Source organism: Podarcis vaucheri, assembly GCF_965113315.1.
Source record: "Podarcis vaucheri genome assembly, chromosome: 17".
NCBI lineage: Eukaryota > Metazoa > Chordata > Lepidosauria > Squamata > Lacertidae > Podarcis > Podarcis vaucheri.
Window position 1 is genome coordinate 31,535,956 of NC_138755.1, and position 24,765 is coordinate 31,560,720.

Here is a 24,765-nt window from a genome sequence, read left to right on the forward strand (position 1 = left end):
CGAGGGAGCCGGCTTTTGTCCGCAGACAGTTTTTCCAGGTCATGTGGCCAGCATGACCAAGCCGCTTCTGATGAAACCAGAGCAGCACATGGAAACGCCATTTACCTTCCTGCCGGAGCGGTACCTATTTATCTACTTGCACTTTGACGTGCTTTCGAACTGCTAGGTTGGCAGGAGCTAGGACTGAACAACGGGAGCTCACCCCATCGCAGGGATTCGAACCACTGACCTTTTGATTGGCAAGCCCTAGGCTCTGTTGTTTAACCCACAGCGCCACCCACGTCCAACAGTAGTATAGGTAATAGTATTTCTAAGTAATATAGACAGCTTAGTGGGGTCATTTTCTCATTGATAAATAGGAAATTCATCTGTCATTGTTAACATCAATATTAATTTTGCCTTTTCTCCCCTCACCCCAAGTATAGGAGGGGGTTTTTTTTGTCCTTTTTTGTGATGGGATTTGAACCTGGTTGATGCCACATTAGTAGTATTATACATACTGAGAAACTATCTTGGGCCTCAGATTCATGACATGCACTCAGTGGCGTAGCGTGGGTTGTCAGCACCCGGGGCAAGGCAAGTAATTTGCGCCCCCTAACCCGTGGATTTGCGCCCCCTAACCCTAACCCCCAGATGTTGCGCCCGGTGCGGCCGGCCCCCCCTGCACCCCCCACGCTACGCCACTGCATGCACTTGTTTGTTTTCACACCTTCTGCACCTATTGGGAGCTGCTATCCACGTTCATTTCCCAATACATGTATCATAAAAAGGTGGCAACTGCTGGCTCCTGGAGGAAACATAACCCATTTGTGAAAGCTGTATGGACTTCTGCCAGAAACGGGGGGTGGGGTGGGGTCACCTCTAATTTTCTTCCTGTCTTTCTTCTTTCACTCTTGGTGGCATTTGAAATGACCTAGGGCTGTGTTTTATAAAGTTCACTGTTTTAAATTAAAATTGAGTCGGCTCTTCACATTTTAAACCTAAATGTTAGCTTTTTGTATGTATCAGAATAAGAATTACCTTGCTTCAGAGAAGCCAGCTGTTTGAAACAGAAAAACAGTTACTTCTTTGGTCATGGCTTCTTGTCATGGAAAAAGGTGTGATATAAATAATAATAATAATAATAATAATAATAATAATAATAATAATAATCCCGGAGCTCATGCAGAGATTCAGCGGTTAGCCTCCTCTGAAGACAGATAATTCTAAGTGCGTCTGCACTGGGAGTGAGTGAATGATTCAATCACATCCAGTACAGAAAGCCACAATAAATACCTGCCCCTAGGATAGCCTGCTAAGAAATCATGCAGAGGTACAGTGGTCACATCCTCTGTTGCTCATTACTTTGGTCTCATGTGAGCCTTATTTGTGTGGAGAGAAGCACACAGAGTTCACAGAGCACACTGTTAAAGAATTACTGATGATGATGATGATGATGATGATGATGATTATTTATATCCCGTCCATCTGGCTGGGCCTCCCCAGCCACTCTGGGCGGCTTCCAACAGAATTAAAAACACAATAAAACATCAAACATTAAAAATTTCAGATGTCTTCTAAAAGTCAGATAGTTGTTTATTTCCTTGACATCTGGTGGGAAGGTGTTCCACAGGGCAGGCGCCACTACTGAGAAGGCCCTCTGCCTGGTTCCCTGTAACTTCACTTCTCGCGTTGAGGGAACCACCAGAAGGCCCTCAGAGCTGGACCTCAGTGTCCGGGCAGAACAATGGGGGTGGAGACGCTCCTTCAGGTATACTGGGCTGAGGCCGTTTAGGGCTTTCAAGGTCAGCACCAACACTTTGAATTGTGCTCAGAAACGTACTGGGAGGCAACGTAGGTCTTTCAGGACTGGTGTTATGTGGTCTTCCATTATAATGACTTTCATAATTACCCAGCTGTGTCAGTGTTAGAAACTCAGGTATATAAGCTAGGTTCCAGATGGCACCTTAAACCTAGGTTACGGTCACCACAACAGAATATCTATTCGCCAAGGGGGTTGGACTAGATGACCCATTGGGTCCCTTCCAACATTAATTCTACAATTCTATGATCTCAGCTACATTGCTTGACTGTAGCCTGCTCTTACAACAATTTACTTGTCCCAGTATGCAAGAAGGAGAAACACACACAGTGGAAACACAAATGGTATTAACTATGGACTAAAGCAGTAGACCCATGCCAGTTGCAAAACACACCTGGCTCCTGGCTAATTTCTGACTCTGCTCTTGTTATTCTCAGCCTTGTCAGCAGTGCCTAGATATTGTTGCAATTTTCGTGGAACTTTGAATTTTCAGAAGCAAGTTTAGTTTTGTGTAGGCAGAGAGTATCTTTTAAACTAATGACTGCCTCAGAGTTTTGTTGGAGAACAATATGTTTGCCCACTGCTGTACCTCTTTAAAACATTAAACCTTCGGTTGAAAGCACAATGCTGCAAATGTTTGAAGGAGGACTGTGAAAAGGACATTTTATGGCAAACTCTTTGTCAAAGAAGGGCTGGCATTCCATTTAAGTACATCATATAGAAACTTGTTTAATATTGTTCCATTGGAGAATCAATTCATATTTTTTTTCTGAGTATACTTTTATTGTACTATGGCATAATTCCAGAAAACTGTTTTAATTGATTGGTGAATTCAATTTAATACACACACAGAGAGAGAGAATGAAAGCTGTGTATTGCTACAAATATAATAGAGGTCTTAAACCAAGCTATTCAGTAGTGAAAGCTTTAAAAAGCACTACAAGTCCTTTCAGTTACTTTCAGAAATGCATTTCTCTCGATTTTAGACTGCATGATAGACTTAAGAGCATCGTAGTCAGCAAGTACATTCCATCAATCTACCACTAAGATGAGGATAGTTAATTCATTGCCTCTTAATAAGTAAACTCTGCAGAATAGTCTTCTGAAAATTGATACAATGCTACATCAAGACATTTTTAGTCTTAATTTGAGAAATGTTGAAAATCAAGGGTTGATTACAGGGAAATTGTTACCTTCCCCAAAATATGTGACTTCATACAGTATGCTTAAAAGACAACCTTGAACTTTCCTCCTTAGTTTAGTTCACATAAGCCTCTAGGTAGATCTGCTAAAAGACATTGCATAGGTTGGTGAGCATGCATGTTCAACCTTTGTTGACTGTGATGCAATATCACATGATTGCTTGCATGTATGAAACAGCCATTATAGATCAAACACCACAGAATTTTCATTATCACTTCAAATAAATATGGAAGTAATGATTCTCAATGGAAAAAAACAACCATACACTTATCTCTGTGTAATCAAAGCAATGAACAAGAATTTATGAATCAACCATATGAAAGCTACATTGGAATAGCATATTCTACAGAAAAGGCTGTGGAAAATTAGCAAGCAACTTCATAGTAATTTCCACCATTCTTCACATCCCACTCCCCAAAACTGTAGATGAACTCAAAGTCTAATCAGGGCCATAAGTTTGAGTCTGGCACAGAAACCAAATTCTCTACCTGATGAGAGCATTCAATTCGTGAATCAAGAGCATATGGGAACTATACACCAGATTCTAGAAGGACTAGCTACATGTCCTCATCTGTACTGGAGAAGAACCTTCCATTGGAGAAAGCAATTATCGTATATGCTCAGAAGTTTGTTTGCTCTTACAACTGGGGAGCTTGAAAGTTTTACTCTTTTATTTTCTTATATAGCTTTGTATCTTCTTGGTTTCCCCTCAGTGTATATCCTCCTTCTAGCCTCTCTGTGGGCTCATCCAGTTGATCAGCAACTGCACAGTACTCTCTTTTCATGTGGGACATGCTTATTTGAAAGCATCTCTTCTGTAACTTAATACTACAATGGGATCTATAATCTTGAAGTTTTGTTGTGGGTAGAGATTTTTCACATAGAAGTGCTTTCAAAGAAGTAAGTCATGTGCAGCTTTAGATGTATTTTGAGAAGACTGTACCACATCAAGCAATGCATGCTTGATTATGATGGGGAGGAGATTATTATATCCCATACAGCAAGCTCAGTGTTTGCCTCTATCTCTCTCTCCCCCCCCCCTTTCTTATTATTTAGATTCTGGGTCTAGGGCTTGCTGATCAGAAGGTTGGCAGTTCAAATCCCCGTAATGGGGTTAGCTCCCGTTGCTTGGTCCCTGCTCCTGCCAACCTAGCAGTTCGAAAGCACCTCAAAGTGCAAGTAGATAAATAGGTACCGCTCTGGCGGGAAGGTAAACGGTGTTTCCATGCGCTGTTCTGGTTCGCCAGAAGCGGCTTAGTCATGCTGGCCACATGACCCAGAAGCTGTACGCTGGCTCCCTCGGCCAATAAAGCGAGATGAGCGCCACAACCCCAGAGTCATCCGCGACTGGACCTAACAGTCAGGAATCCCTTTACCTTTACCTACATATGACAGAGAACTCTACAAGCCACATTTCCTCCCCCCCCCCCCAATTTAATAGAACATAAAACTTGAGAGACCAGTATTCAAAACTAGTTCAGGGCAAAGTAAATTTATGGACTCTGACTGAGTGGTTTAGGTACGGTCTTTTAGGACTTGCCATTGAGGAAATGTGAAGGGGGAGATAAATTAGTGCAGAGTTCTTGGGGGCAGCGGTGACACAAGTTGTAATGAAATTAGACATGTAGTGAAGGGGAAGGAAACTAAGGAGACTATGTATGAAAAACTTGGAGGAGGTTGAAGCAGGAAGACTGAGCTCAGTGGGAGCATGAGGGGAAAAGAGAAAGGATGTGTGAGTGAGGAAAGATCTGTAGCGGGGAAAAGTGAATGCAAGGGAGTAGAAACTGGAAATGCAGCAGCAATTGTGGGAGGTATGCATTGCTTATGAGAGTTGGGGGTTCTGTAAGGGGAGGATGGGGATGAAATCATTTCAGGGGGCCTTGTTGTGCTCTCCCCTACTGTACTGAAGCCAAAATTCTTCTGCTAGACCTCATCCTTAATTTACTTTACCTAGCCAAGAAGTCTTTATGTGCTCACTATGGCAACAAGGACTCTTTGCTTGTTTCCTCCTGAAGCCAGTATGAGCATGGCAAGTCTGTCTGACTGTGGGGAGAGCAGCTGTGCAGCAGAAGGAAGTTGCTTGACTGCAGTAATCGTGTTTGGCAGGTCAAGGGTGATTCCTTGCCTGCGGGGATTTGTGCAATGCTGTGGGCTAGCAAAGTGGTGTTATAATAACCCCCAGATGTTTCCTCTACTTTCAGTGTATATGTTCTGCATAAGCCTAAAAATTAGTCCTAGCATAGGAACAATGAGAATTTGACCATGGGAGGGAGAGAATAGCTGTTTGTTCCTTAAGAATTGCCTTTTCTGCACTGTATATATCCCTTCTTAGTACTGATGGCTGCCTGCTTGAAATAGAAATCTTTCAATATATTTTGTACTTGTGGCATGTCCCCACAATAAGCCATTCAATTTTGATTTCATTTGAACACATGCGTAACACTCTAGAACCTTTAGATTTTACAGTTCAGGATTTGTAATTGATATTTAGCCATAGCTAATACAAAAACCACCAAAAAGCAGGTTTCCATTTCTTTGTCATACTGATATATAGACAGCTTGATATGCTAAATCTTCTATATTACACCACAAAGAATCTAGCATAAAACTGGATGGCGTATATAAAACCGAGAGAATCTCTAGGTTAAAACACCAACTATGTTAGCTTTTGTTGTTCAAAATCTTGATAGGAATTCTACCTTTGCCCATCTTCCTCTCATTATCTCCCCCTTTTTCACTTACTCTCATGTGTTGTCTACATTTTAAACATCAAATCGAAGAAAACTTGCTAGGCTTTTTTTTTTAAAAAACTAACTCTGGTTTGCATGAGATGGATTTATATAGTTGAAAAATTTGAGTTTCTAATGCAGAAGTACAGACCTTGTCCCTAATGATATATTGCTGTCTTATTGACAGAAAGCATCTCTGACAGTAACTATATTTAGCAGCCTCTATCTCAGTGCAGGTTTTCGTAATCTTATAAACTTACTTCTTTCCTGTGATGAATTGCAGGAGTTTGCATTTCCTTTTGAGGCTTTACAAACCTACTTTCATACTAGTTTTTTTTATTCTTTATTGTTCTTATACAGCACAGGCCCCCTGGGTAACCCAGAAAAAACTAATAAGAATAAAATAACAGAATAACTCTCCAAATGTGCTTTTTGAATTTCTTCTAAAGCATCAAAGTCTGAAATATTACATTGTCAAAACTTGATTTAATCCTGTCAATATATTTTTTTTTGGGGGGGGAATACTGTTATGCTGTTTCATTATATCATCTACAAATTCCAGACAGAACCACAGCCTAGATAATGACTTGATCTACACTCTGCAATAAATACTTGACCTGGGACTCATTTTCCTAGAGCAATGTGTGTCCCTCTGCTTCTCTCTGTGTGTGGATTCATAATTCTACCAGCAGGGGGCTAACGATGTGTAAGATTAGCAGAGCTGCTTTTTCCTTTTAAAATCAAAAACCGCCCAAAAACATTTCTATCCCTTGCCCCCCCCCCCACATTTCTCTTTCTAATCACTTCCTTCTAAGCATCTTCCCATTTCACTTTTGTCAGATCAATATCAGTTTATTGATCAGGTTTACTGAAACAAAATGCTGGAGAATTTACTGGCTGTTGGATCATAGGCTCATAATTTGTAGAGTTGGAAAGGAGCGCGGAGGGCATCTAGTCCAACCCCCTTCCATGCAGGAATCTTTCGCCCATCGTGGGGCTTGAACCCACAACCCTGTGATTAAGAGTCTCGTGCTCGATCAGCTGAGCTATCTCAGGCTTGTTCTTGCTTTATCTAACTGGGGCTCCACACTGAACTATGGAAAAGGCAAACACACCTCATTAAGGACTCGGTGTAAGTAATCTTCCTCCTACCTTGTTAACTATGTATTGGGGAGAAAACAATATTGATTAAAAACTAAGCTGTCTTCGATAAAATAAGGTTTCAATGTATATTCCAGTAAAACTAGAATCATCCAAATCTTCATGGTGCTTACGTTGCATATATTTAAGCTTTAAATATACAGGCTCAATAAGATTCTAAACTACTCTAGTAACTGAGCCACCAGCCAAGTTAGCAGTGGTGCTCAGATTGATTTCCTAATAAACTGTTTTTTGCTGCAGATAAATGCATGGCATTCCTAGTAATTCCCTTCAGTGTCCTTTTCAGAAGCATCTTTACAACCATAAACCTCCAACGATATAAGTTAAGGCAGCTTCATAAACCATTAAGGAAATTAAGGCAGGATACATTCTCGTAGAAAAAGCTCATTGAATCATGCATGTGTATTTAAAATACTTTGTTGGGAAGCAGTTGGAGCAGATATTTGCTACTATTTCTCTTCCCTCCCAACCCATAACGTCCTAATTGCCCCAAATTAGAACAGTTTTCTAAATGCATTGCTTTTGCTGAATTTGAGCATTTAGAGAGGAAATACTTACTACAACATCAGCAGTGCTATGCCAACAATTATATTACACCATCGTTACAGGGATGTTGTGCTGGCATTGCAAGTAAATGTAGCTTAATGTATGTTTATATTCAAGGCGCCAATAAATAAATTAAGATTGTGTGAACAATATTGTTTAACTTGGGAGGTAAACTCCAGCTGATTCACACTGCTGAGTTTCTCATTGTGATCAGGTACACAGACACAACTGCATAGAGGTATCTCAGTGTACAAAACAGGCGACAGATACAGTAAGTTCACAGGCATTTCTGTCACAGCTACCCTTTTTTTGCAATAATGCAGATGGCTGTCACTTTAATTGCAAAATATACACTGGTTCACGCTAGCTTTCTCTATGCAGTTGTGTGTCTGCTTAAATGATTACATGTAGACATTCAGCAGCTGTTGGTCAGTTCTTACTTAATACTTTTTTGTGACATGATAACTACTGACCCGTGCTAGGGATCATGAGGAAATGAATTGAAAATAAGACTGTCAGTATAGCTATGCCATTATACAAATCTATAGTGTGACCACATTTGGAATACTGTGTACAATTCTGATCGCCTCACCTCAAAAAGGATGTTGTAGTGTTGGGAAAGGTTCAGAAAAGTGCTACCAAAATGATAAAGGGAATGGGGTGATTCCCTTAAGAAAGCTTGCAAGGTGTGGGACTTCTTAGTTTAGAGGAAAGGTTTGTAAGAGGGGACAGAAGTTCATAAGATAATACATAACACAGAGAAAGTCGGCAGAGAAATTTTTTCTTTCCCTCTCTCGCAGCACTAGAACTTTTGGACATCCAGTGACACTGAGTGTTGGAAGAGTCAGGATGGATAAAAGAAAGTACAGTGGTACTTTGGTTGTCAAACTTTATCCGTTCCAGGAGTCTGTCGGACTCCCGGAACCGTTCGAAAACCAAGGCGCAGCTTCTGATTGGCTGCAGGAGCTTCCTGCACTCAATCGGAAGCTGCGCCGGACGTTCGGCTTCTGAAAAACGTTTGCAAAAACTCACTTCCGGGTTTGTGGCATCCGTGAGCTGATTTGTTCAGGAGCCAAGCAGTTCGACAACCAAGGTAAGGTAAAGGTAAAAGGACCCCTGACCATTAGGTCCAGTCGTGACCGACTCTGGGGTTGCGGCGCTCATCTCGCTTTATTGGCCGAGGGAGCCTGTGTACAGCTTCCAGGTCATGTGGCCAGCATGACTAAGCCGCTTCTGGCAAACCAGAGCAGCACACGGAAATGCCGTTTACCTTCCTGCCAGAGCGGTATCTATTTATCTACTTGCACTTTGACGTGCTTTCGAACTGCTAGGTGGGCAGGAGCAGGGACCGAGCAACAGGAGCTCACCCTGTACCGGGGATTCGAACGACCGACCTTCTGATCGGCAAGTCCTAGGCTCTGTGGTTTAACCCACAGCGCCACCCGCATCCCAGTGACAACCAAGGTACCACTGTACTAATTCATGCAGCACATAGCTAAACTATAGGACTCATTTCCCCAGGAGACAGCGATGGCCACCAACTTGGATGACTTTAAAAGAGGATACATTTTCTCTCTCTCTTTATAATGTCTTTCATAATGTTATGTTGGAAACTTTCTCTAAAGTCGTTTCCTGGTGTCTGCCTGAAGCTCTTCTAAGAAATCTGTTAAGAGTATATTGATCCTGTACTATGGATTTTTTGTGGCTTTATCGCGTGTAGTAATTCACCTAGCGAGGGTAAACTTGTCTCTGAATCAGGTGCTCATTTACACACTCATGAATTTAATTATGAGTGTATTTAAAGTCTCAGACTTGAGATTTTGAAATGCAAACACCACATGGATTTAAGCAGGCCTGAAATTAATGTTCTTTATTTCCATACCAGAATGGTTTAAAAGAGCACATACCCTTGAGCTTGTTTTGGATTCTAAATATATATTTTGCCACGGAGAGACATGGATGTAGGTTAACCATTTTAATGAATGCTGCCCATGCCAACTCTCAGCAAGGTTAGACAGCTATGTAAGGCACACGTTGAACTTAGGGGTCACTACCCCAAACATGAGACTTGTTCTTTAATTGGTCCATCCAGCTTCTCTCTGTGTTTCAAAGACAAGTGTAAAGGACGTATTTAAGGACTCTGGAGACAAGAGGAATAGGTCTCCTGTTCCAGGAAAGACCCAATACAAGTCTCTTGCTCAGGAATGGATGGGAAAATGTAGAACTGGCTCTGAGATTATATGAGCAACTTTTAAAAAATGCACTGAGAGGGCTTAATAGGATAAATCTGAATGGTTATTTCCCTCTACAAGGCAAAAGTAGCTAACCATTTAGATTATTAGTCTCCTGTATGTTTACAAAGCATCTCTAGAACTCGGAAGCATTTTCTCCTCAGAAGTCTTGGTTCTTATCTTGGTTCTTACTAAGTCTTGAGATCGTTACCTAAACAGTTTGCAAATTTGTGAAAAAGTTGAGTTTTACCCCTCACTATCATACAGGGGCTTATTATGTAAGTTTTTGGAATGATTATAAGGCCTGTTGTTTTTGTCCCATCAAAATAACTGAACAAAATTTAAAGGGTTTTGTTTGTTTTTTAAGCAGTCATGAAGATTGGCTGTCTGGCCATGTGGTACTTAGGCACAACCCCTTTAAAAAAACCTGTACAGATAAAATAGTTTCTGGATCATGTCTTGATTTGAAAAGAGGCAATATATTAATTCTATAGCAACCTATTAGCCTATGGACTGTGTAAAACATAGCAATTTACCAAATGTTAAGGAATGCAAAGCAAGCACACCCCTTATGAGAAATGCAGACACCCCTTCCTTCTTTCTGAGTGTTTGTAGCTCTCAAAAGAGGAAAAAGATTATGTGCTTGCTTTGCATTCAATAATATATGGTAAATTGCTAAGTCTTAAATATGGATTTAGGAGCTTCTCGTGTGGTTTGGGTACCCAGCATTTGGGACTTAAAGAGTTCTTTGTTGACTTTATTGCTTGCTTTGTTTGTTTTGAAGGTTAAATATGGCCTAAGTAACATAATTTATATCTGAAGCTCTCTGTGAATTTCCCATTTTCATCCAGAGAGATTTATGTTTTACTGCATATAGCAATATTCTGTATATTCCAATAAAAGGAATCACTTTACCTACTGTGGATGTTTCAGAAGTTCATTGGAGAAACCAGAGAGTTTGGCAGCTAAAGCAAAGAGTTGAGGCACATAAATGTACTGGGCAGTAATATGTAATTGGGAGAGGGGGATGGGCCTAGGGTTAAGTCTCAGTGGAAACCACCTTCTGCTCTGAAAGTTCTGTTATCTATCCCTGACATGAGGATTTGGGTTAAGTAACTTAATACAGAGGCACATGCAAAACATCTCTATATAGCAAATGTTTTTTCTGTATATACAATCTCAGCTATTATGATTAGTCAACTTATATAACAAATAAATATGGGATTTAATGAGAACTGGTTTTAGATATTACATTATGAATTATTTTATTTTTATTGTATACGGCCTTGCAGATTTTTAGGCAAAGGACAGTATAAAAATATATCATAAAAATGATATAGGAGATGTGAGTGCTAGTGACTGACAGTGTGCTAAGTGAAATAAATTATGAGACTTAATCCCAGTTCATGTTAAAGATCAAGCTGCTGCTGCTGCTGCTTCTTCTTCTTCTTATTATTATTATTATTATTATTATTATTTATTATTAAGGTTTGTTATGTTAAACAAGCATGATGAAATGTGGTGCCTTACAAAAGACCATTTGCCTACAAAACAATGGCTACAGGGGGTTTACAACCAGAGAAAATCATGATATGGCGGCTGTTTGAGCTGGCCAATCATACTTTTTTTCAGAAGTAGGCTTCACTGAGTTCAGAGGGACTTCCTCTCAACTTAGGTCTGCAAAGGCAGCCAAGCTGCCGTCGTAATTTGCAGCGCACTTTCTTCCCATGCACCTTCCTTTGAAGTTTAACTGATCTGGCCTTGCAGGATTGTAAAACCACAGCAGCTAAGTGACTAGTACAAGGTCAGTCAATGACTCATGATGGAGCAAAGAATAGAACTGTGGTCTGCCAAGTTCGGGGCCGATTTCTGCAAGATCATTTCTCTCATTTCTTCCTGGGTAACCCGGGCTGCTTGTTTCTTTGGAAATTAATCATGTTAAAAGAGGGACATGGAGGATCATATTGAGGGGGAAGTAAGAAATCTCTAAGGTAGATTTGGATGTCTGTCTGTCTAGTCCCCCCCCCCCCCGTTACATATGAGACTGTGCAGTATTTCAGTGAATTTTCAGGCATGGAATGTGTATGAAACATGGCTCACTTTACCTTAATATGAACACCGCTGCTTTGAGGATATTCCCTAGGGCATTCTTAATGGCTTTTCTTTCTTTCTTCTTTTTCTCTGAGTTTGTTTTTTACTGTCTCACAGCATATCATGTAAAGTTACAAAAATTATTTTAAAACAGCTCTGTCCAATGTCTTCTTGCTCTGCAAAGGATCAGAGCTCCATAAATGGTGCATTTACCTTATAAGCAAATTGATTTGCCAGCAACATTTGCTTTAAAAGGAGCTATTTTTCTAGAAGCTGAAAAGCTTTATTCTTAGGATATCATTCCTGATGTTCGCTAATTGTTATTTTAGTTGGTGAAAACTATAAATGCTTTTGCGTATTAATTGGTGCATAATAGTAAAAAAAGGGGGGAAATCAGATCATTTTGGCATGTGCTCTTTTAACAAATGTTGGTAAATGTCAACATTATAGTAGTGGGGATTGATTAAAGTGGTTGCAAAACATCTGAAGCTTGATAATATTACTGCAAAAGTGAAGAGCTTAAAGCAGAGAGTTTTCTGTAACAAACAAATATGAACCATCAAGACTTAATCCAAATAGATTTCTGTTCGGAATATTGCATTTGCTATGTGAATTGAGTGACAGCCTAAACAACAAATTTATTATAACAAAAAATGTAAACCATTCTCACCTAATTTATTATTAATAGGATATATTGAACCTAGGAACATTGTCTTTCATTTGCTTCAATGGTGAATAACGGACTAAGGTTGCAATCCTACCATTGAGGGCTAGCTGAGGGCACTGAGAAGTGGTATAAGTTCTGATGGAGGTCTGCAGAGAATATGCTGCCTACACTACTGAATATACCTGAACCCTGAAAAAAGCTGGCTTAAATGCCCCAAGCAGCAGGAGGAGATTAACAAAGGTGTTCAAGAGAAGTTTGGGGTTGCCAAGGATCCATTAGAACCAGAGCCGCCTCATTTTTTCTCTTTCACAGGGATAGGCCTGACCTTCCCTTTGTATACACAACAATCAACTGACATGCATCTTTCCAGTTTGAGTGCACCATTAGCTGTTGGTTTTGTATGCACATGTGCTACAGGCTGATTGTCTACATCAGTTTTTCCCAAGCTTGGATCTCCAGCTGTTTTTGGACTACATTTCCAATCATCCCTAGCCACTGGTCCTGCTAGCTAGGGATGATGGGAGTTGTAGTCCACAAAAAACAGCTGGAGGACCCAAGTTTGGGAAACACTGCTCAACATTAACACAAAGTGTTTAAGAGCCATCTGCACGGTTTGTATTCTTGAAAGTTCATAGAGGGTTTAAAAAAAAAGTTTTAAAGTGCTTTGGGTTTGGGGGGTTTTGAAGCCAAAGTCACCAACTGGAAATGAAGCACGTCTCAATTCACCTAGTTTCTTTACCATTCATCAGATTAGAGGGGGCAATCATGCTTTATATGTGTTATTTAAAAGTTTAGTGTAATAGCTAATTCACTAGCTGTACCCTTACTTTTGCCCATATGTTCATGGGTATACTACTAACCGATATCACCTTAGGATGAAGTGGTGGAAAGATACCTGTATCTCCCATCTATTCATTGCTACTTTGCAGTAGATGCTTGTATAAATATGTGGCTTTATAATCCAATTAAATTAGTCTCCCTGCAAAATATTTCACCTCCCCAAGTAGAAATAGATGTTTTAAAGACATGCTAAAAAGAACATTATTTTTGAACCCATGCAACTTTGGTTACACTGAACATCTGCATAAACTTTTCTTTTTCTTTTTGTTAAAGTACAATTTCTTCTTTGTATGTGATAATACTCTTAATATATCCACATGGCTACCATAAATTAGTGATTCTCATTTGTTCCCTGGCTCTTGATGCTTGACTCCTCCACCCCTCTCCTCATTCTTTTTAAAAAAAGTCAAATGATCTTTATGAATCTTAGAACACCCTGAATTGTTCAGATGAGTCACCTTTTGTCTTTGAAAGGGGAAAAACAAGAGCTAATTAGTCACTTAAACATTCTTTTTTCTTTCTTTCTTTTTTAGCTGTGCCTCCTAAATTGAAGGAGATGAAAAGCCAGGAATCAGTTGTGGGTCAAACATTAATTCTCAGATGTGAAGCCATTTCTGAGCACACCTCTCTCAAATTCAAATGGTTAAAAAATGAAAAGGAAATAACAAAAAAAAATAGACCGGAGAACATCAAGATCAAGAGCCCCAAAAAACAAAAGTAAGTATATAGTGATGTATCTAAGAAGCTGAGTTGTAAGAGGAAAATTGAATTATTCACCACAGAGTGGGCATCTACTGCATTAATTACCTCCTTGTGCCCAACAGTGTATTGTGATGTGTGCAAATGAATGGAAATAGGTTGTCACTTCAGTTTCACTGAATGGTTTTATGATGGTGCTGCTGTTATATCTTGCTTCATAATAATAACATTGTAGCTCTTATATAATCCTTATATTTGTTCCAAGGTGCATACATTGCTTTATAGTTATTATCCATATTAGCATCTGTTGAAAGAACCAAACTGTTTTAAACCCAGTTAGGAAGATTTGCATCCACAGTGCTTTGGGCACACAAAACATAATAACTCTTTGAGGAAGGTGTTGAGGCTTTTCATTATTTTCTTTCTAGGTGTTGTGCTGTGTTCGGAAAGGAAAACGTTCCCATCCTCTCTTGGATGCTCATGGACCTAGACCAACATTAGCTAACCCAGATGCCCTCCATTTGCTGAGCTGGGGAACACCAGTTGGCAAAGGCTGGCCTAGACACTATTAGCAGAGTCTGTGAATATGTGATTGATCTCATGCATAGGTCCATGGGTGTTAGCTCCAGTTTTTCTTAATGTGGCTGGGTCAGTTTTTAATCATTAATAATGGTGATGTCCATATCCAAAGCTACTATCATACCACAATGACATTATCCAATTTGGGCATTTTAAAAACCCTGTTTAGCTATGAAACTCAATAAATCTCATAAATAGTTGGTTGCCTCACCTACCTCACAGAGTGACCATGAAGCTAAAATGTTAGTGCAAACCACTTGAAAAATAAGCATTTCACAAAGAAAATTATATTTTTTGTGTGCAGGCAAGTCTGAGGTCTGCCTCCCATATTTGAGTAAAGGTGCACATTAATTCCTACAGTGCTTTATTTTCATTGAATTTATATCCCACCCTTTTCTCCAAGGAGTTAAGGGTGGTGTACATGGTCTCTCTCCCCCCCCTTCACTTAATCACCACAAGTTATGCTGAGAGGGGCAGTGACTGGCCCAAGGTCAACCAGTGAGCTCCATAGCCAAGTACAGATTCAAACCCTATTCTCCCAGTTTCTAGTTCCGCTCTCTAACCACCACACTATGCTTTGCGAGACAGAAATATTAGTACAGTAGTTGGCTGAGCCTTGCTTTGCCTAGTCTTCCCCAGAGGTAGTAATATGCCTTGGTTCTTCCTTTGCAGCAGTTACATTTTATAACTTAAATTCTGTCATATGCCTCACCTGAACAGTGGCCCAATGTCAGCGTGTACAGAGGAAGGGAAGGAGATGGCTTATACCCTAGATTCCGGCGTACAGTGGTGCCCCGCAAGACGAATGCCTCGCAAGACGGAAAACCCGCTAGATGAAAGAGTTTTCCGTTTTGGAGGTGCTTCGCAAAACGAATCTCCTATGGGCTTGCTTCGCAAGACGACAATGTCTTGCGAGTTCCTGCTGGTTTTTTTTCCTCCCCCCCCTTTTTCTAAGCCGCTAAGCTGCTTATCAGCTGATCCGATCAGCAGATAAGCCGCTAATAGCGCTAATCCGTCAATGGGCTTGCTTCGCAAGACGAAAAAACCGCTAGACGAAGAGAATCACAGAACGGATTCTTTTCGTCTTGCGAGGCACCACTGTATTAGGCGATTGGGCAGCTGCCAATTTGGGGGGTGGACTTATACGCCCAGTCTTATACGTGGCAGCTTCACTGGGCAGCAGAAGTGGGTGGCGGGCTCTGCTCCAGGAGGAAGCCACCCAGCGAAGCCAGCTTAGCATCGCTGGGCAGCTTCGCCAGGCAGCTTCCTCCCGGCGCGGAGCCCACCGCCCACTGCCGCTGCCCAGCAAACCCATACCTGGCGTATAAGACGACCCCCGACTTTTTAGAGGATTTTCCGGGGTTAAAAATTCATCTTATATGCCAGAATCTACAGTACTTTAGTTTCATGTCATTGGATTCCCAGATTCATGAAACATTGGTGTTTTTAGTGAGTTCTTCCTGTTCAAATGCTATTGGATCAAGTATCAAGGCACATATGTCCTCCATGCTGCTGATCTTGGCATATGTCATTTGCTAGAGTGAGAAAGAACAGAGCTTTCATAGCTTCATTTCGAAGAACTAACATATGGAAAGCTTACTGTGCTTATTGTCATGGCTGCAGTACTCAGTCCCACACAGCAGCCAGAATCAAAGAAAGCACTTAACCTTTTTTTGTGGTACACAAAACATTTTTTGCTTCTTACAATTAAAACCAGATAAATGCTCTGTTGTCCTCATCTGTCATTGTGTCAAAGGTAGTGACAAATGGTTTGGTAAGAGTCTGCAACCACAAACTGAGTCTGATTGATCGTGGCCAAAGTATTTTTAAGAGCTTTGCATAAGACGCCTATGCAGGGAAGGCTGGCGGAGGAGACCTCACACCTGTACTTTCTCAACTGTGCCTCCTCCAGGATACTTCATGCACTACCAATGCAGATTAGGGGGGTCAGGAAGGGCATTGCCATTGTTCATTAGGGATGCAATCTCTCACTAGTGAACTAGTCTCCTTAGGAGTCAGGTACAATAAGTTGTACCTCGTATTGAGCCAGAGAAAGACAGAGTTTGGTTGTGCCACCCACCACAAGTCGCCAACATTCTCCCTCTCTGAGCTGGCAAGGGTGACATGGTTCTGGGAAGAGGATGGGGCAGGAACCCAGACTTTGATTCTAGGGGATTACAACATGCATCTTGAGATCACCTTAGGAGCCCTTTTTTGGGATGTCATGGCCACCATGAAAACAGGGAGATGTCCCTGTGGTCATTTATTTTCTCTTTTTCTGTATTTCAAAGTTCTAACAAAAATCCATATACCATGGGCCCAGTTCAGATAATATGGCATATCTGGAATTTAGTTATTTATTTGCAAATGAGACCAGTAGATGGTTTTGTGGCATGTTAGTAGTGGTGTTGCCCTGCATGGATGAAGCACCCCTAATTTTTAGCATCTCTTTTTGAATTTTCTTGCAGCATTGAAGTGACCATTTGTTTTCATATTTTTTTTAAGGATGGGCAAAATATATCCCCGCCAAAGGCTATTGGTTTGTTGAACCCTTAAAATGCAAAACGAATGGCACACTGTTACTGTACTTGGAAACCAGCGGAGGATGGCGTGTAAAATAATTGTACTGAACTTTTAGTACAAATATGTGTTATCTTTTCAAAAGCGATAATAAGCCAAAAGCAGTGATTTCTTCCCCTGCCCCCATTTGCGAGCAGAATTCCCAGAAGCCTTTACTTGTTAGTACTGCTTCACCTGGCTGGTGAAAATCAGAACTGAAACCACTGAGGATGGATGGCACGTGAGTCGCCCAACACGTTGCACAGTCAGAGTAGTTTCCTTCTAGTTCTTCCTCAGAGACACCTATTCCAGTTGACAGGCCCCCAGAGTTCAAAGGTGATGGGAAAGTGACTGTGGCTACTCACATATACAATCTTTTAGCTGCCTTTTCTTCTTTGAACATGCCTGCTCTGCAGTGAATAGATACAGTGGTATCTTGGGTTACAGACGCTTCAGGTTACAGACTCCGCTAACCCAGAAATAGTACCTCAGGTTAAGAACTTTGCTTCAGGATGAGAACAGAAATCGCGTGGCGGCAGTGCGGCGGCAGTGGGAGGCCCCATTAGCTAAAGTGGTACCTCAGGTTAAGAACAGTTTCAGGTTAAGAATGGACTTCTGGAACGAATTAAGTTCTTAACCCGAGGTACCACTGTATGTACTGTGGATTATTTTTCACTTGCAATATCTTGTAACGGCCAAACTCTTGGGGTGGCTTTCTGAGTTCTTACTCCAGTTAGAACACTTCATAGAGGTTTGTCTTTAAATATATATATATATTAGATGGCACTGACTGTTGCTGCTGTTTTTGTACGTTTATCAAGCATTCGACCCAAATTATCTGAACAACATAACAACAGCTGTTAAGTGGTTTCCAATATGGATTTGGAGGCCTTAATAGGTCACTAGGAGGAGCTGGAAGTGAAGCATTGAATAATTTTGAGGAATAGTTTCATGAAGATGTATAAATCATGGTGGGTAACCATGCTGTCCAGTGCAGAAGACAATCCTAAGAATCAGCTTTCGTTTTTTTTAAGTTTACAAAACTGAAAGCCTGAAACTAATGTTGTAAAACTCTCCAGCAGTCCCATTTATTTCAGTGAGAGAGTTAAATGTGCTAACCTTCCTAAAATGCTTGGTTTTGATTAGATGGGTAAAATACCCACTTTTCTCTTTTTTTCTCCCAACTCCAATGGAAATTAATTAACAATGCAAAGAAACTGCTTGTGTTATAGTGCAACCTTCCACAGCCTCGTGCCCTCTAGATGTTTTAGACTACAATTCCCATCAGACCTAGCCACCATGGCCAATGGTCAGGCACAATTTGACTTGTCATCCAAAACACCTGTAAGTTGGAGGAGGCTGTTGTAATGTATAAGTGGTTGTAATCCTTATTGTTCCTGTTTTCCCTTAGGACATTCTCAGAACTTCGCATTTCTAGGGCTTCACTGGCTGATGCTGGAGAATATACGTGCAAAGCAAGCAACAGGCTTGGGAATGACAGCGCGAGAGCTCGGGTAACAATTACAGACACCAATGGTAAGACACCAGTGCTTTTTATTTTATCTGGAAGTGCTTTCAGAAGTAGGCTTTCTTGCAAAACGTGGGTGGAAGATCACATGGAGGAGCCTAACTCAGATAAAAAAACGCTGAAATGAAAAATACTTGTTTGCTGAATGTAGGTAGTAAAAAGCACCTAATGTAGGCACAAATAAATTCCAAATGGTATGGTATTATTCAAAATATGAGTAATGTAACCGAGTGCTGTCTGTATTAGTTTATTTATTAATAACTTGAAGCAACTTAGAACTCTGAAAACCTAACTTAAATGTATATTTAGCACTCATGAAAAATACACTTTTTAAAACTGGGTATTTGAGCGTATCTGTTATATTCTGCAGATAAGTGTGTGCATGTTTCTTAAGTGTGGAATCAGTCTGTCAGGGTTGGCATTTAGAATCTAGGCCATTTTCTCATGCTGTGCTTGTCTTCAACCTAGCTGCTAAAATGCCTACCCCCTTTTTTCGGTGTCTCTCTGGTTTCTGGGCAGGTAACAAAATTGACAAATTTATCTCTAAGCATGTGGGTGCTTGGTCAGTTACTGTCCTCATTAGGTGAATTGTTGCAATACAAGTTATATGAGGGATAAAGGGAATTGTTAAATGCATTACCTTTTCTTGAGGAATGTAATTTAGATTTGTGATTGTGAAGAGCAGAAAATAGGCCAAAAATAGGTCTTTCTGAACTAAGAAACATGTATGTTTAAACCTTTGTTCTGCTTTACTTATCTCAGCAGATACTAAAGGTTCTGTTTACTCCATCAATATGCATAATCTTTATACCAGTACTTCTGGTTATGAGCCTCTTGGCATATATACACAAGTTGCCATATTGTTTCTTTAAGTGGACTAACTCAGACATACTGACAGCAGCAATATGTCTGTATTTAAACACACCAGAACACAATGGAACTTTGGGCTCATTAAACTTCGTAAAACCTGAAAGAATTTAACTCTTTTGAAATGCTCCTTTTTAAAATGTAGTTTAGAAGGGAAAGCCACATACTAGACTCTTTGGTCACTACTGTAATTCTACATGCTTTTTTAGTGTATAGCTTATGAGTTCATGCTTGATACAAAGCTTATAGTTATGGTCGCAGGTCCATTGAAGTAGCTGAAATTTAATCGCAAGTGGTGCTAATGTGTTCTATAATTTGCATAAACTAAAGCTCTGGACTAAACAACTGAAATTTTAATATTAATATTAATATTAATACCCAAATGTGTGACATGGCTTCCGCTAGGTGCAAGAAGCTCTTGCAACCAATGGGAAACTGTGCCTCGGTTTTTGAACGTTTCGGAAGCTGAACAGGCTTCCGGAATGGGTTTTGTTCGAGAACCAAGATACCACTGTATTACCTTTCCCAGAATTTGCTTACGCCACCAAATACATTGTTCTTCCATATACTGGACCACATGCAGGTAGATTACATATTATGCAGGATTATGTTGCTGGCCGTTGCATGTATAAGCGAAAAAAGCCAGACTGACCTAGGGAAGAGCCCTGTGCTACCATCCCAACCTGTTTGAACCCAGTACTGAGCAGGCTTTACTTCCTCCCATGCAAAGCAGGTAGCTTTTGTAACCTCATTGCTTACTGGGCTTTGGGAAGGTCTTGTGAGATATCAGGTGGCCTTTCCAGGCAAGTTTTCCGCCCCCTCGCCCCTTTTTAATTTAATTAAATTTTGGCGATCCGCATAAAGTTGCAAATGGCGTAAGGGAAATTGGCATAAGATGTGATCTACCTGTATACACATTTGATTATTAGCAGCAACCCTTCCCCAACCTCCTTCAAATCTTTAAACCAATTCATACATTACCATAAGGAAGAACGAAGCCTGGAGTCATTACCTTGTCTATATTATTGAATATTGTCAAAGCTGCTAGGCAATCAGGTATGCGGGTGGCTTGGGCATCAGTGTGGTAGCATATTGATTGATTCCTCATTTTTTTCCTACCCAAATTACAATATTTTCAAGGATGAAGGTATTGAGGAGTTTCTCCTGGAGTTCTTGTTCAACTTGCTCACTGTTGCTTTCATTTCTCAGATATTAATAAGGTAGTTTCCATGCAGACCATAAATGCATTAAAGTGTTGATCTGTATACATGTAATCCAGATGAACTATAAAAAGATACCTAAAAATAAATAAAGTAACAATATTCATGGTACTTTAGACTGTCACTACATTAATTATTGTGCTGGATTACTGTTGTATAAATATTGGAATGATGGGTTGAGCAGATTTTTATTTTTCTTTGTAAACTTACATAGTTCCCATGCATAAAGGAGTTGTTTGCTCATAAATCTGCACCGTTTCACACTTGGAATAGATTTACCAGTTCCGAGCAATATCCCAGAGAGTCAGGACTAAGCCAGACATGCTAGGCTGAAGTAATGACTCAGATAAATGGACACATGCCTGAGAATAAGGTTATTCCCATACTGTGTTCTAGCCAAAGAAATGGGGAAAGAATCGTAGAATATGTGGGGGATCTCATTCAGAAACCTAAAAGGTACATCAAAAAATTCCACCAGAATACACACATCATTTGCTACAGTTGCATTTTTGTAGCAGTGAGGGCCTTGAAGATACTATAGCTAAATAAAATTGGCATAATTACTAAGAAATGCAAACTAACCAAGATGACAAGTTTTTGATCATGTAAAGAAAATACTTTGTACAATACATTTTTCCAATAAAAGGTTCTGATTTTCCATAACTGCTTGCTAGTACAACCATAGCAACCATCTTTCATGTTAATAACAATAATACTTGGCACTTGCTGTTTCAGACTCTTTTGAGGAAACAGGCTAAAATTTGTTTTTGTGTATGAGAGAAGGACTTGGATATGATAAGATTAAAGCTGAGCCAGATTTATCAGTGGACCACCCGGAACATGGTGGTAAAACAATTACTTGCAGTGATTATTACTGGATTTATATTATGACAATAATAAAGAGTACTGCATTGGGTAGGGCTAAGCTATCTAGAGACATGCCCACTGGTCTATTGCAATTGTGGAGCTTATCATACTGCCCTGAATTCCGACATTACTTTTGCAGACTCTGTACAGTGTATGCTAGGGACACGGGTGGCACTGTGGTCTAAGCCACTGAGCCTCTTGGGCTTGCTGATCAGGTCGGCGATTCGAATCCCAGCGACAGAGTGAGCTCCTATTGCTCTGTCCCAGCTCCTACCAACCTAGCAGTTCGAAAGCAAGTAGATAAATAGGTACTGCTGTGGCGGGAAGATAAATGGCATTTCGGTGCGCTCTGGTTTCCATCATGGTGTCCCGTTGCACCAGAAGTGGTTTAGGTATGCTGACCACATGACCCGGAAAGCTGTCTGTGGACAGACTCTGGCTCCCTCGGCCTGAAAGCGAGATGAGCACCGCAACCCCATAGTTGCCTTTAACTGGACTTAACCCTCCAGGGGTCCTTTACCTTTGCCTTTTTTACAGTATATGTTATTATTTTCACTCAACATCTAATTGGAGAACTGGTGAAATTGTACACAATTTGAGAGGACTGTTTCAAGACAATTGGTCAGGGGGTGAACAAGTAGAAGATCAGAGCGATAACTGTGTTCACAACAACTGGAAGGTTGGTGTGCACATGGAGAGAATAGTAACAGAGGTCTACAAAGACCCCTGTTGTAGTTGTCAGTTGATTTTGACAATTACAGACCCCTTGTTGCTCAGCCTTGTTCACTCTGAAAAATCTCCGAATAACTGTGGAACATTCTACTCTCTCTTGAATGGAAAAGAGAGTTGTTTCAAGATAGCTCTGTATTGCTCTGTGATTTTGCTTGTCAAAAGTTAACACTCCCGGTTATCCGTTGGGAATGCTTTGTATTGTTTTTCTGAAGGAGGCTATTTCATCTCAAGAAAGTGGTATTAATCTCCATTAATCTCAAAGAGAGCGATGTACAATTCGGTGAATGTACCGTTGCTGCCCATTAATCTGGTTTGCACAGCACACTTGCTCTAATCCACAGCTTTGCATGAAGGATCCTGCGGGGGGAGGAAGGGATTGTGGTCATTAATTACTATTATTATTATTACCCTGCCCTCCCTGGCCAAGACCGGGCTCAGGGCGGCTAAGACCAAATATATAATACATTAAAAACTCAAAATCAAACGATTAGTTTAAAATACAATTTGAATCATATTGAAAATCAAAATACTGACCAATATAGGAAAATACACTTTTTTTTGTATATGGGGCAGATGATGCCTGACATTGTCTCTTCATTTTTTTCTTTCACCACCATCTTGTTCTTTAGGTTTTAAAGGTGGAGGATCTGCATGAAGGCAAGCTCTTTTTGGGATTTCCTTCCCAACAGGGGCATGTGAATGTTCTAGAGGCTGCCTTTTCCATCTATATTTGAAAGATTTTTCCCCTTAATAAGGCTGCTGTTCATTCTGTTTTTATCACAGGTTATTTCTCCTTTTTTCTGCTAGCTGTTGTGATGCTGGCAGTCTCATCTACCCTTCAGCTTATTGTCCTCCCAGGAATATTATTTCCACTTAGCCAAGTATTTCCTGATAAGGTTGCCTTACTAGCAGGTATTTGGATACCTAGGTCACCTTCAAATAAATAATATTTTGAAACCAATTAATAGAATCAGGGGGGGAAACTAAAGGTCACATACATATTTAGCTTTTTAATGCTAATAGGTTCTCTGTTCTTAAAAACTACAATAAAGAGTGTTATTTTGCCATGTTTCAAAATGCAGCCCTCCTTAGGAGAGAGTAATTGAGGTCAGGAAAGATATGTGAAGTTCTCCAAGAGGGTGATATAAATAGCAAACACTGAGGCTTAGGTACATTTATGATAATTGCTTTTCACCAACTAATTTGTCACTTTTTTTCTCTACAAAGAGTCTTGCTACACCTTTATTGTGAGGGTTTTGTTACACTGTAAGTATCTTATGAAACTCTAATGAAGGGCACTGATAACATCTCTTATAAATTAAGGAAAACATTTTAAGGTATGTGTGCCAAAAGTAATAAATTTGAATCTATATTTAGACTTGTATGGAAAGGGCTAGCAAGCCTCATACCCAGCAATGCTTGAAAATTCCAAGAAGCCAACAAATCAAGGAGTAGTTAAAATCAGTGCAGTTGTATAAGGTTCAGTCCTCTAGTTTGATTAAAATTGTCATCCACTTGTATCCTAACATAGGCAAAGACCTCCTTGCCCTAAGGACCATGATGCAAAGTCTGCTGACCCTATATTGAAAGTGTCCAAATGCATGCTGAGCAGCAAAATACATAGTAATGTTTAGCATCGGTTGTGTTGAACCTGGGAGGTAAAGGACACTGTGTTCCGTGCGCCAGAAGCAGTTTAGTCATTTTGGCCACAAGACCTGGAAAAGCTGTCTGCGGAAAAACGCTGGCTCCCTTGGCCTGAAAGCGGAGATGGTGTGCCGCAGCCCATAATCAGATTTGACTGGACATAACCATCCAGGGGCCCTTTAAAGGTAAAGGTAAAGGTAACCCTGACCATTAGGTCCAGTCGCGGACGACTCTGGGGTTGCGGCACTCATCTCGCTCTATAGGTCAAGGGAGCCAGCGTTTGTCCGCAGACAGCTTCTGGGTCATGTGGCCAGCATGACTAAGCCGCTTCTGACAAACCAGAGCAGTGCACGGAAACGCCGTTTACCTTCCCGCCGGAGCGGTACCTATTTATCTACTTGCACTTTGACGTGCTTTCGAACTGCTAGGTTGGCAGGAGCAGGGACCGAGCAACAGGAGCTCACCCCGTCGTGGGGATTCGAACCGCCGACCTTCTGATCGGCAAGCCCAAGAGGCTTAGTGGTTTAGACCTTTACCTAAACATGGGACCTTTTTGCATGCAAAACACAGTGCTCTACCACTGAGCTACAGCTTTATCTCTTGTCTTGAATAAGATAATTACTGGATTGGTTACCTACTGTATTTAAGCTTCAAGAGCTTAAAGCTAGAATAATATTGATAGTTCTAGTATGCCACGCCTGCCTATAAAATGAACTGGTCCTTGCCCCTCAGAAAAGTTTGAAATGTGGCTCGTAAATAAGTTTAAATTATTAAACAGCTGTTAACAGGAAGTTGACCAAA

The 24,765-nt window shown here is 40.6% G+C and overlaps 1 protein-coding gene across 14 annotated transcripts in view; it reads left to right on the forward strand.

Moving 5' to 3' along the window:
- NRG1 (neuregulin 1) overlaps positions 1–24,765 on the forward strand; it is a 499,123-nt gene that overhangs the window by 344,263 nt on the left and 130,095 nt on the right. For all 14 annotated transcript variants that reach the window (XM_082204833.1, XM_082204832.1, XM_082204836.1 and 11 more), the window contains 2 exons: positions 13,803–13,986; positions 18,518–18,642. In XM_082204833.1, coding sequence (XP_082060959.1) covers positions 13,803–13,986; positions 18,518–18,642 — 309 coding nt within the window. The remainder of the gene's footprint in view (positions 1–13,802; positions 13,987–18,517; positions 18,643–24,765) is intronic.